This window comes from Pristis pectinata, chromosome 1 (assembly GCF_009764475.1).
Source record: "Pristis pectinata isolate sPriPec2 chromosome 1, sPriPec2.1.pri, whole genome shotgun sequence".
Lineage (NCBI taxonomy): Eukaryota > Metazoa > Chordata > Chondrichthyes > Rhinopristiformes > Pristidae > Pristis > Pristis pectinata.
In genome coordinates this window covers 82,057,366-82,071,190 of record NC_067405.1, presented here as the reverse complement: position 1 = coordinate 82,071,190, position 13,825 = coordinate 82,057,366, and the positions used below count along the sequence as shown (strand labels likewise).

At 53.2% G+C, this 13,825-nt stretch overlaps 1 protein-coding gene across 1 annotated transcript in view; it reads right to left on the bottom strand.

Annotated features, from left to right (window-relative positions):
- Nucleotides 1-13,825, bottom strand: part of LOC127578447 (papilin-like) — a 100,447-nt gene that overhangs the window by 48,032 nt on the left and 38,590 nt on the right. Inside the window, 6 exon segments of the mRNA XM_052030479.1 lie at nt 2,841-3,013; nt 4,055-4,135; nt 4,221-4,344; nt 5,179-5,309; nt 12,021-12,081; nt 12,083-12,124. Of these exon segments, the coding sequence (XP_051886439.1) occupies nt 2,841-3,013; nt 4,055-4,135; nt 4,221-4,344; nt 5,179-5,309; nt 12,021-12,081; nt 12,083-12,124 (612 nt within the window).

Genomic DNA, 13,825 nt, shown 5'->3' with positions numbered 1-13,825 from the left:
CTTGTTCTTTCCATTCCTTAAGTTGTTTTATCCACTTTTCTTCTACAGGGGTGTCCCCAGGACATTCGCTCCAGAATCTCACCACAGCCCTGGATCAAAAATGGACCAAAGAGGTGAGGTGGGGGTATCTGCCCTTGACATCAAGGCAGAGTGTGGCATCTAGGAGCCCTGGGAAAACTGGTCATTGGGCATCAAAGGGAAAACACTCCAGTAGTTGCTGTTGCTATCTCAGCTCCAGTGACCTGGGTTCAGCCCTGACCTCGGGCACTCTCGGTGTGGAGTTTGCATGTTCTCCCTGTGGGGGATTCCTCCAGGTGCTCCAGTTTCCCCCCACATTCCAGAGATGTTCCAGACTATTTTGCTGCTGTGAATTAGCCCTTAGTGTGGATAAGTAGTGAAAGGATGACAGGGGAATCAATGAGCACGTAAGAGTAAGTTGCAGGACTACAGATGAGAGGGGAATAGGATCAATGGGATTGATGTTAGTACCTGGCATGGATCCGATGGGCAGAGTGGCCTCCTTTTGCTTCATACAAAAGGAGTGGAGATGTTCGCTGATGGTTGCACCATGTTCATTTCCATTCACAACTCCTGAGCCAATGAAGCAGCCCATGCCTGCACACAGCAGGACCTGCACAACGTTGGGCAAGGGCTGGTAATTGGCAAGTAACATGCGTACCACAAAAGTGCCAGGCAGTGGGCATCTCTGACCAGAGAGACTCTATCTATCTGCTACTGACATTTGGCAGCATTACTATTCATTGAACAGGGCCCTAGGGAGTATTAAGAAACAGAGGGACCTCAGTGTACAAGTCCCAGGATCCCTGAAGATGGCAGCACAGATAGATAAGGTGGTGAACAAGGTATATGGGATGCTTGCCCTCATTAGCCCACCCATGGAATATGAGGATGTTATGGCACAACTTTATAAAACATTGGTTGGGCTACAGTTGGAGTATTGTGTACAGTTCTGGTCACCACACTATAGGAAGGATGTGATAGCACTGGACAGGGTGCAGAAGAGATTCACCAAGATGTTGTCCATGATGGAGTGTTTCAATTATAAGGAGAGATTGGACAGGCTGGGTTTGTTTTCCTTAGAACGTAGGCAGCTTTGGGGTTACCGATAGAGGTTTACAAAATTCTGAGGGGCATAGATGGGTCAGAAAATATAAGCTGAAACTTTCCAGTCCTTGGGAATTGACCGGTGCCAGACCACAGAAATTGACCCCTGACCATCATCCCCTGAGCAGGAGAACTGTTCTTTTTAAGTGCAGACACTCCCCGGGTCATGAAAGGATTCCAGGAATTGTCCATAGCCTGAAGTTTCCCTAAAGTGGAAACGCTGTCAGCTGAGATGGCAAAAGCTACACTGCACTGGGTTAATTAACTACAGATTAGTACAGATCTTAGTTAATTTTAGATCTTAGTTAGATGTTTGTTGGAATTAGTTAATTAGTGCACATCTGTACTACAGGTTGTAAACTTGCTGGGCCACAGGATGCTGGAACAGAGAGTTTCAATCTGTAGTGAATCTTTCCACTAAGCTGAGGTGTCTAACACTGGAGGGTGTAGGTTTACAGTGAGGGGTTAGAGGGGAATCGTTTCACCCAGAGAGAGTTGGAATCTGAAGGGGTGAGAGACCCAAACACTTGAATCACCACAACATAGAACGCTATGGACCAAGTGCTGGTAAATGGGTTGAGTATGATGGGTGTGATGGCCGGCATGGACACGGTGGGCTGAAGGGCCTGTGTCTGTGCTCTTTGACTCTGTGACTCGATGAATTCCTTACCATCAACATCCTGGGGGTGCTCACTGAGTAGAACTCAGCTGGATGGTCTCATTAACACTGGGTGTCCTGTGACCAGAGGTTTTGTCACTCCGAGGAGCTCCTGGGTGTGGTCCTGGGGCTGGGGTGAGTGACCTGGTGAATGGTGATAGAAGAGGACTGGAGGGGAGTCACTCACACGGGGCACTCGGCTTCTGTAACCACAGCATTAATGTGGCCGGTCCAGTTGAGTTTCTGGTGAGTGGAGACCATCAGGGTGTTGATGGTGTGGGGATAGTGGGTGTCAGCACCCTTCAGCCACAGACATTCCTCCACACACCCCTTGCCACCAACTCGGGAAATTGCATCACCTTCCACCACGTTCAAATGGACATCCCCTTCAGTGATCCAGACCAGCTCCAGACCATGCCAAACCCAGGGGGAGGATCCCGCTTCGGGGGAGGGGAGGATCCCTCACTTGGGGAAGGATACGATCCCTCACTCGGATAATGGGAGGATCCCTCATTCAGGAAGGGGGAGAATCCCCCATTCAGGGGATGATCCCCCACTTGGGAGAGGGGCTGATTCCTTGTGCGGCCAGAGAGGATCCCTCACTCAGGGTGGGAAAGATCCCTCACAGGAGGGGATGATTTCTCGCTCACTCAAAGAGGATCCCTCATGGGGAGGATCCCTCACTTGGGGGGGATTCCTCACTCAGAGAGGATCTCTCACTCAGGGGAGTGTCCCTCGCTCAGGAGGGGGGTTTCCTAACAGTGCGGGGAAGATCCCTCACTCGGGAGAGGGGATGATTGAGCAAGGAATTAGACCCTCTCCCAAGTGGGGGATCCTCTGAGCGAGGAGGGAGAATCCCTTGCTTGGGGAGGATCCCTCACCTGGCGACGATTCCTCACGGGAGGGGGAAGATTCCGTACAGGGAGGATCCCTCACTCAGGAAGCATCCCTCACATGGGGAGATCCCTCACTCATGGAGGTTCCCTCACGTGGGGAGGACCCTGATGCCTGGGTTGGCCCCTCCTCTGGTCGCAGCCTCTGTCCCGCTGACACTAACCTCGAGGATGAGGGGTTCAGAGGTGGGCCCTCGGGCGTGGATCACCTCGGGTGCCAGGTCCCCCTCGGAGCCGCGTGCATAGTGCAGCACGGTGCTGGCGATGTAGAGGGCGCGGCTGTAGTCGATGGTCCACTCCCCGTTCAGGTAGTGCTCACCCCGGGCATTCCTCAGGGCTGCAGGCAGAGAGCACAGTGTCATCAGGGTGGGTGGGGTGGGGAGGGTTGTTGGGTTAATAGAGCAGGGACAGGGGTTGTGTGGGAGGGGGGTGTGAGGAGGGTTCAAGTACTCACCCTGTGCATTTCTGATGGCTGCAGACAGAGAGCACAGGGCCATCTGGGTCGGAATGGGGCAGGGACAGGGGTGTCAGGGGTCAGGGCAGGTCTGTGGGGGAAGACGAGTGGGGAAGGTCAAAGGGCTATGGGGTAATTGCTGGGTGTTGGAGATCAGCAAGAAGGCAATCCAAACCCACAAGGGGAGGGGGGTGTGAGGACCTGGGGGGTGTGAGGGCCCAGTGGGGGGAGTGAGGGCCCAGTGGGAGGTGTGTGGGCCCAGTGGGGCGGGTGAGGACCTGGGGGGTGTGAGGACCTGGGGGGATGTGAGGGCCCAGTGGGGGGATGTGAGGGCCCAGTGGGGGGGTGAGGGCCTGGGGGATGTGAGGGCACAGTGGGGTGTGTGAGGTTCCAGGGGTGTGTGGGGCACAGTGGGGGGGGGTTGTGAGGGCCCATAGGAGAGAACCCAGAGGGCGCAGCTCCCAGAGGTGAGGGTGCTTCTGAGGAAGGCGGCAATGGGCAGGGTGTGTGGGGCTACAGGACCTGTCAATCACTGGCCCTCCACACTATAACACACAGGAGCTGCCATCCCCATGCTCCAGGAACCCTGCCCGTTTGCCTCACATCTGACAGAGCTCCCTGACCCACCGATCACCGTCAGGGCAGAGGTGGATCCACTGCAGCTCAATCTGAAGTCACAAGTGCCAGGGGGGTTGGGGGGGGTGGTGCTCTGCGTGGAGTTCACACTGAAGTAGCAGACAGAGGGCATCACAAGGCACTCAGTCCCGGCTGTAGGCAGTGAGAGAGGGGCCCTCTGGCACAGTGTGGAACACCGCCATTCCCCGAGGAGTCAACATAGAGTGACACCGTCCTCAGTCCTCGCATCCTTACACAGAGAGGGAGGTGGGGAGAGACAGAACGAGGAGCAGAGAGGGCATGACTTACCGAGAAAGTTCCGTGTGGGGACAACCTCCCGGATGTGAATACTCATGGCCCCAATGGGAATGATGTGGATCTGGTTGTAACCTGCCAGTGAGAAATGGGTGATGATCGATTCATTGGTCTCCCATACACTCGTCGCCACAGACAACAATGGATCACAGCACTGTACCTTTGGGCAAATCAACAGTGTCAAACATCCCCCTGACTTCATAACAGCTACTGCCGTCCCCTCCACACTCCAAGCACTTGTCCTCAGTTTGTGATGATTCCAACGTGTTGTCACAGCCGACTGTCTGGAACGAGGAAAGCCAGGGTTAATGAGAGGCTGAGGGTCTCGCTCAGGCCGAAGGAACAGAGGGAGGAGGGGTCTGCACTGGGGATGGTGTGGAGGAGATTCACCACAGTGTTGTCTGGGATGGAGTGTTTCAGTTTGTGAGAGGCTGGGTTTGTTTTCCCTGGGGCACTGGGGGCTGAGGGGGGACCTGATAGAGGTGTACAACATTGTGTGAGCAATAGAAAGGGGAGATAGTGAGAAACTTCTCCCCAGAGCAGAAGGGCTAGTGTTAGGGCAGGAGGTGTTGAGAGGATGTGAGGATGAGTTTTCTTTCACCCAGACGGTGGTTGGAACGCAGCAGACAACAGGTCCCAGGGAAGCCAAAGCAACAGGAAACCTGAGCAAAGGTCCCACTGTTGGTGTTTGTCAACCGGTCGCCCCAGCACTGGGGAATCTGAGGCAACTCTTTTGACTTTTGCAGCAGGTCAGACACAGAGAGGGGATCCAGTAATGGTGAACTGGGGCAAACACGGAGAGGGGATCCAGTAACATTGAGCTGGGGCAGACACAGGGGATTCAGTAATGATGATCTGAGGCAGTCCCCCACAGACCAGGAAGACCCACTTCCACCCTCGGGCCAGGGCTCCATTCCCTCAAGACAGTGAGTGAGGGAGGGGTAGGCTGTGACCCCCAGCTCTCCACCCTCTAGTGCGGGGACTATCTCAGACAAGGCTCCCAAAGATTTGGGCTGGCAGGAGCAGCCTTTCCTGTGCTTTGTATCTGGGTGAGGGGTGTGGGGAGCAACCAATCGGCAGGCAGCCCCTGTCTTGGCCCAGCCAATGGGCGGCCTCACCTTGCAGACGCCCTGTATGCAGATGTGGCGGTTTCCGGGTTCGCAGAGTGTCCCGTCCTTCACAGCCTCCCTGTGCCGGTAATAGAAGTTCTCCCCATGAGGGATGCAGTTCAGCTCACACTTATTGGAAGCTGTGGGAAGGTGAAGAGCCCGGAGTTAGTCAAAAACAAAGCGCGGGTCAGGCAGCATCTGTGGGGGGAGGTGGACAGTCGACATTTCAGGTCAAGACCCTTCCTCTGGACTGGAAGAGCAGAGAGGAGATGGCCAGTATAAAGGGAGGTGGGGGGGGAGGGCAGGAGGGAGGCGATGTTGGGGAGAGGAGGGGGGAAGATGGGAACAGGTGAGAGGGGAGTGGGAGGGAGGGAGGGAGGGAGGAGGGGGTGAGGGAGGGGAGGGAGGGGGAAGGGGGTCGGGAGAAGAGGGGAGGGGTGGCAACCAGGAGCTCCAAAAGGCCACGGTGGATGGACTGCAGGGGCTCGACAAAGCAGTCGCCTGGTCTGTGTCCAGTCTCACCGATGTGGAGGAGGACACATCGGGAACACCAGATGCAATAAACAAGGCTGGAGGATTTGCATGTGAATGACTGGCTCATCTGGAAGGGCTACTTCGGTCCCTGGCTGGATGTGAGGGAACAGGTGTGGGGACAGGTGTTTCGCCGGGGGAGGAGGAGGGATGAGTGGACCAAGGAGTCACGGAGAGAGTGGCCCCTCTGGAAAGGGGTGGGGAGGGGAAGATGTGTCCGGCAGTGGGATCATGTTGTAGCCGGCGTAAATGCTGAAGCTTGTCGTTAGACCCCTCAACCCCACATTCAGATCTCACCTTGCCTTTGAAAAGCACCTCCCCACTGCAGCTCCCCATCCCTCTGCCCACGGGCTCCACACAGCCTGGGCTGCTCAGTCAGGGGTATAAACAGCCCGCACTTCTCACAGGCGCCCCCCACCACAGGACACAGCCCTGGCTGAGTGGCCAGTGCACCCGGTCTCTCCCCTCCCCACCCCCTGCTCCCACACACACCCTCCCTGAGTGTCTACCCCACTGCCCTCAGAACCTTCCCACCCAGTCTGCTTCCATTACCCCAGTACTCTCAGGGACCGGCCCTCCAAGTGCAACCTCTCGCCATGCAAAACATTCCCCTTTCTGTAGCATCTCAATAAATGCATGAGGTGCAGTGTAGTCAGCAGGCTGGGGAGCTCTGCAGAGGGCTGTGGACCAAGTGCTGGCAGGATTAGTACAGAAGGATGCAATGGTGGGCCGAAGGGCTTGTTTCTGTGCTCTGTGACTCTTTATGTAGAAGTATTGTGGTTTACTTGCAGGACAGGGCAGTATTTCTAAGTTTGGTCATTACACTGCAGTGTTCCAGACTACATGTGATAATGTAGCATTACTGTAATTGGCAGCCCATGTGACTCCTGTCAAATCATGATGCACATGCACACGCAAACACACAAGCACAAACACACACTCACTGAACCCACATAGACACACACACAGAGACACACACACACACACAAATTCACAAACGCACACAGAAATACATGCACACACAGACGCACTGAACCATAGAGACACACACACACAGAAGCACACACACACACAAGTACACACGCACATAGACACACACACACACACACACACACACACAGAGAAGCACACACTGAAGAACACATACACACACACACACACACACACAGAGGCACAAAATTGTAGATGTTGCAAATCTGAAATAAAAACAGAAAATGATGGAAATAGGTCAGCCAATGTCTGAGGAAAGAGAAACTGTTTCAGGGCAAACTCCCTTCTTCAACAACTTTAAGCTTGAAGGCACATTGCACTGCTGCCACATTAACCTACTAAAAAATACATTTGTCCACACTCCTTTATTCTTTCGGTGGTGAGGTACAAGTGACTCGTGTACAGTAAACGACAGTATATTGCAATCACCATTTCCTGAGGCTTCCTGCTCTGGTTTTGGATGGCAACACCTTTGCACGATTTGGTTCTGGATGTGAATTCCACGGCCCTCTCTCTCTGCTCTGGACTTGCTTGGACCTGGTGCTTCACTTCCCAAATCCAACTCCGACTTCATGATCAGGTGGCTCATCAGCAGGAACTTTGATCCACAGGAACGCTATGGATCTTGTCACCAACGTGAACCAAACACCTCTTGGTTCTCCCAACCTCTGCTGAGGTCCCTCCCTCCCCCTCTGCTCTAGGCTGGGCTGGGACACATTTGTTTTGCTTGAACTTCACTACTTCACACCTCCTGTTCCGTGTCAGGGTGAGTTTCCGTTTAACTCCAGAAGCAGAACTTGGTTCAATGAGGCCGATGTGTGTTCTCAGTCTCCTTCCACCAGGAGTTCAGTAAACTGGCCATGTTTCTCAGTAAGAAATCAGCTGAGCAGAATTCCGCGCTGATCTCCGAAAACCCCAGCTTCCGGAGAGCTCCCTTTACTGATCCCTCTGTGACACACTGAAGCCGGATGAAATGAAGGAATGAGTAAGTTCATTTGTGAAGAGAGCCGAGGGATATTGTCTGAAACATGTGTAAACCGGGAGGGCTCCAGCCTTGGACTGTGCCACACTCTCTGACTGTGGACTGCAGCTATACTGGTGGTGAACAAGGTCCTCCCGCACTCCCGGATGGCATCTCCATTGTCACAGCAGTTTTACACGTCTCAGGTTCTGCAGGCTCACTGGTTTGCCTGATTCATCCATCCACCAGTGCACACCTCAGAGCAGGGAGATTATGGTACTAATCATACTTTCCACATGTGAACATAGTTGTAGTGCCTTTGTGGGCGACACCAAAGTTGGTGGTGTTGTGGATAGTGAGGAAGGTTGTTGAAAACTACAACAGGATATAGGTCAGTTGGAAAGTTGAGTAGATCATCGGCAGATGGAATTTAATCCTGACAAATGCGAGGAGATGTATTTTAGGAAGTCAGATTGGGGTAGGACATATACAGTAAATGGTAGGGTGCTAAGGACTTGATGAATAGAGGGACCTTGGGGTTTAAAGTCCATAGTTCCCTGAAAGTGACAACACGGGTGGATAGGGTGGTGAAGAAGGCTAATGGCGTGTTTGCCTTCATAGGTCAGGGCAACGTTATGTTGCAACTTGACAAAACACTGGTTAGGCCACACATGGAGTACTGTGTGCAGTTCTGGTCGCCACACTATAGGAAGGATGATGTTGCGCTGGAGAGGGTGTGGAGGAGATTCACCTGTATGTTGCATAGATTGGAAGACTTTGGTTATGGGGAGGGATTGGATAGGCTGGGCTTGTTTTTCCATGGAGTGAAGGAGGCTGAGGGGTGACCTGATAGAACTATATAAGATTATTAGAAGCACAGATGTAGATAGTCAAAATCTTTTTTCCCCTGCTAGGGGTATCAAAAGCAATAGGCTTTGAGGTGAGAGCAAGGAGTTTTAAAAGGGGATCTGAGGGGTAAGCTTATTTACATACAGTCAGAATCAGGTTTGACATATGTTGTGAAATTTGTTGTTTTGCGGCAGCAATACTGTGCAAGACATAAAAATTACTGTAAGTTACAAAATAAAATAAATACTGTAAGTTGCAAAAGAGGAACAATGAGGTAGTGTTCATGGTTCGTGGACCATTCAGAAATCTGATGACGGAGGGGAAGAAGCTGTTCCTGAAATGTTGAGTTTGGTTCTTCAGGCTCCTGTACCTCCACCCCAACAGTAGTAATATGAAGAGGGCATGTCCCAGGTGGTGCGGGTCCTTAATGATGGATACCGCCTTCTTGAGGCACCGGCTCTTGAAGATGTCTTCGGTGGTGGAGAGGGTTGTGCCCGTGATGGAGCTGGCTGAGTCTACAACCCTCTGCAGCCTCTTTCAGTCCTGCATATTGGAGCCTCCATCCCAGGCAGTGATGCAACCAGTGAGAATGCTCTCCACCATACATCTGTAGAAATTTGCAAGAGTCCTTGATGACATACCAAATCACCTCAAGCTCCTAATGAAGTAGAGCCGCTGGCATGCCTTCTTCATGATTGGATCAATGTGTTGGGCCCAAGATAGATCCTCAGATGTTGACACCCAGGAACTTGAAGCTGCTCACCCTTTCCACCAATGAAGACTGGTGTGTGTTCTCTCGATTTCCCCTTCCTGAAGTCCACAATCATTTCCCTGGTCTTGCTGATGTTGAGTGCGAGGTTGTTGTTGCAACACCACTCAACTCAGAGTGATTGATATCTGGAACGTGCTGTCAGAGTTGGTGGGGGAATCAGATACAATCACTATGTTTAAGAGGCAGTTAGACAGGCACTTGAATAGGTAGAAGGATATGGTCCTAATGGATTAGTGTAGATGAGCAAAAAAGTCAGCACGGACGTGGTGGGCCGAAGGGCATGTTTCTGTGCTGGACGACTTGACTCCATCAACGATGAAATTCATTCCACTTTCAATGTGCCAGCACAGTGGTTTTGAGCAAAAAGTGTTAGAAGTTCAAGACTCCAGCCTGCACAGAACCTAGTGGTGTACTGGGCAGCAGTGACCCTCCTCTCCTATAAGCACTACCTAGAGCTGGCACCTTGAAGCACAAGAGGGATATCACCAGCATGATATCTGGCAGACCCTCCGAGCAATGGCAGGATATCAGGTCTCCTCCAACATCATCGTGTTTTTTCACTGGCATGAACATTGAATTCTCCCACTTTAGTTATCCCCACCCACCTTCCCCACAACCCCCCCCCCCACCACCACCACCCCCCTTCCCCACAACCCCCCCCACCACCCCCCTTCCCCACAACCCCCCCCCACCACCCCCCTTCCCCACAACCCCCCCCACCACCACCACACCACCCCCCTTCCCCACCACCCCCCCCCCCCACCATGCTTCTTCTCTTCTTTCCTTTCCTAGCCTTTTTCTACCTTTTTTTTCTCTCTCCTTACCTTTGACCCTCCCCCGGGGATCTGCTCTCCCCACCTCCCCCGCACCTGCCCATCACTATCTCTGACCTGCATCAACCTATCACCACCTTGTGCCCACCCCGCCTCCCCTCTTTTGTCCACCTATCACTGCTCTGCTTTTCCCTCCTATATATTGGACTTCCCCTTTTCCTGTCTTCAGTCCTGAAGAAGGGTCCTGACCCGAAATGTTGACCGCCTGCTTTTCTCCACAGATGCTGCCTGGCCTGCTGAGTTCCTCCAGTATCATCAAGTTTTTCAACTAACGTCAGCATCCTCTCCCAGGCAATGTCCCCGAGGTCCTCTCTCACTCTCACCTAGCATTGTGGGACAGTCCACGTCATTCACACACCCGACACCAGTCTCTCAAAAGAGACACTTGATTCCGAGCCCTGTGAGTGGAGGAGATTACCGGGCAGGCAAACGGAAAGATTCAAGGTCGTTCTTAAAGCCTTATTGAGAATATGTAACATGCTCAAGTCTGCAGGCACAAAGAGCCCTGCATAAGAGGTGAAGGAGTGGTCCACCATAAAACCCACCCACCCCCCCCACAGCCCCCTCCTGCCCCACCTGTGGAGAGTCTGTGGTTCCCTGCTGTGCTGTAGCCAGAATCCTTGGATAAATGAGTGTCCAGGAGAAAACAGAAGAAATTGTTTCTGGGCTACAACTCGCCTGTTGCCAAGCAACAGTCAATAACGTACTTCAATGAGAAAATTCCTGTCCTTGTCGCCAATTTGTCCGACGGGATAAAAGCACCCGGCACGGAGAAGCAGTGGGTTGTTCGTGGTGAGGCGAACCAGAAGCTCCGACAGACGGTGACACTGTAACAGGACTGCCACATGTATACCATCTATCCAATCAGGATCGCAGTGTGACTGACACATGTAGGTACACAAACGTCAGCCCCCCCCCTTTTCCTCCTGTGCTGCAAAACAACAGCTCTCTGTTTATCAAAAATCTTTCATAATTTGGAACACCTCTTTTCAGCACGAGATAAGTGAGAGTTAGGGAATACAATCATGTGCTCAACACATGGTCAGAAGGAGAGTTTTTTTCATTATTTTCAGAGAGGGAAACTATTTGCCTTTCTGCAGAGCTGTTGATGACTCAGGCCAGTGCTTTATGGTGGATGAGGTGCCTTTAAAGAGTGAACACCGGCCTCCTGTGGAACAGCCATCTCTGCCCAAGACCTCAAGGAGTTGCAGAGTTGTGGACACAGCCCAGTCTATCATGGAAACCAGCCTCCCCTCCATTGCCTCTTGTCTACACTTCCCGCTGCCTCAGGAAAGCAGCCAACATAATCACAGATCCCTGCCATCCTGGACATGCTCTCTCCTTCCCTCTCCCATCAGTCATAAGATAAAGAAGCTGGAGAACATGTACCACCAGGCTCAAGTACGGCTTCTATCCCGCTGTTATAAGAGTCTTGAATGGACCTCTTGTACAATAAAGAATTCTTGATCTCTCAATCTACCTCGTCATGGCCCTTGCACCTTATTATCTACTACACTGCTCTTTCTCTGTAACTGCAGCACTCTGTTTTCCTTCTCTACCACCTCGATGTGTGTATGGAATGATCTGTCTGGTTGGCATGCAAACAAAAGTTTTTCCACTGTATCTGGGTACCTGTGACAACAATAAACCAATACCAATGTGTACTGGAAGTTCTCAGCCACGAGAGCCATGACCCTGCCACTTCGTCTCTGGGAGGAGCTGCTGCTCAGGAGAGACACTGCCCACTTTGAACTGTGCTCACTGCCACTCAGCATCCCCGGCACCCTGCGGCCAGCATCCGGTGCCGAATGGTCAAGGACAGGTGTTACCGTATCCAGCAGGGAGACTGGCGGAGGGAAGGGGAAGGTGGGCTGGCAGCGCCGTGACAACCGGTTTACCTCACGGACCTGCTCACCTCCGTAATATGGCAGCCACTTGTACCTCTTTCCCTGGAATTCGGTTCCATCAAAGGCGGAGGCACTGCTCTTCCCGGAAATCCCTCGACCCTTCCGGACAGTCCTGTGGGAACACCGAGCTAGAATAATCAGACCAATACCAGGCCAGACAGAGACTACTCTGACTGGCCAGCGAGGAGTCACACACCATCCCTGCCCACCAGCCAATCCCTACCTCCTCCCCTCCTCACCCCCTTCTTCCTCCCACACCCTCCCCTCCTTGCGCCCTCCAACCCCACCCCTTGTCCTTCCCCCTCCCTCACCTCATCCCCATAACCCCTCTGCATCCCCACCTCCTCACCCCCACCCCATTCACACCCTTCCCCCACTCACCCCTGCTTATCCCTCATTCCCACTCCTCTTCCCCACACCCTCCTCCCTCTCTCCCTCCTCCCCCTCCCCCACACCTTCCTCCCTCCTCCCCGCTCCTCCCCTCCCCCACACCTTCCCCCTCCTCCACCACTCCTTTCCCCTCTCGTCCCCCACTCCCTCCTCCCCCTCTCCTCCCACACTCCCTCCTCCCCCCTCTCTTCCCCCACACCCTCTTCCCTCCAGAGTTACAGAGAGATGTGGCATGGAGAAAAACCCTTTGGCCCACCCAGCCCATACCAACTCACTCACACTGATCCTGCCCTGACCCATTTCATTCTCCCCACATTCCCATCACCTCCCCCAAGATTCTACCCCTCACTCACACACTAGGGGCAATTCACAGCGGCCAGTTAACCTCCCAACCTGCACATACCCCATGGATTCAGGTTGTCAGGCGGTGACTGGTGGGGTACCTCAGGGATTAGTGCATGGCCCGCAGCTCGTCACAGTCCGTGTCAGTGACCTGGCCAAGGGGACCAAACATCATGGCCTCAAGTTTGCAAAGGGCGGGGCGCAGAGGCTCGTGAAGCTTCAGAACTCGGGGTTATGGAGGTTCAGTCCTCGAGTTTGTTCGAAGCAGACATTAAGGAACACGGAGATGCTGCAGGTCCTGAGGCAGAAGATCAGCCGTGACGACAGATGGTGGAGCAGGTTCGAGGGGCTGGACGGTTGCCCCTGCCTCTCCCCTCCCGTCCTCCCCAACCACATAGCAGGGAAACAGGCCATTTGGCCCACTCTGCCCATGCTGACAAGTGGGCACCCATCCATATTAATTCCATCTTCCAGCACTTGGCCTGTAGCCTTCCATGTCTGGGCAACCACAGTGCTCATCCAGACACTGCTTAAACATGTCAGTGACTCTGCCTCCACCTCTCTCTCCAGCAGTGTGTTCAAGGTACTCACCACTGCCTGGGTGAAGGAGGGCCTCATCAGATCCCCACTAAATCTCTTCCCCCTATGTCCTCTGGTTTTATCTCCCTCTGATACGGGGAAATGTATCCTGCAGTCAATCCTATCTAAACCCATCATAATTTTATATGCCTCAGTCACATCCCATCTTCACCTCCTCTGCTCCAGGGAGAACAGACCTAACCTCTCCCGTCTCTCCTGGTAACTTTCACCCTGAGCTCTGCCTCAGCAAGTGGAACTCACTGCCTGATAGTCTCTGGAACAGGAAGCCCAGACACAACGTGTGTCACCCATCAGGTTCTGAGTGGGCAGTTCGGGGAGCCAGGGGTCCGCAACAGACGTGCCTGGAATTCGAGTACCAAGCACTCCCTCAACAGGACCTCAAAGGTACTGAGGCTGAGAGGGGTGAGAGCTTCAAGTTCCTAGGAGTGAACATCACCAACAGCCTGTCCTGGTCCAACCACGTAGACCAAGAAAGCTCACC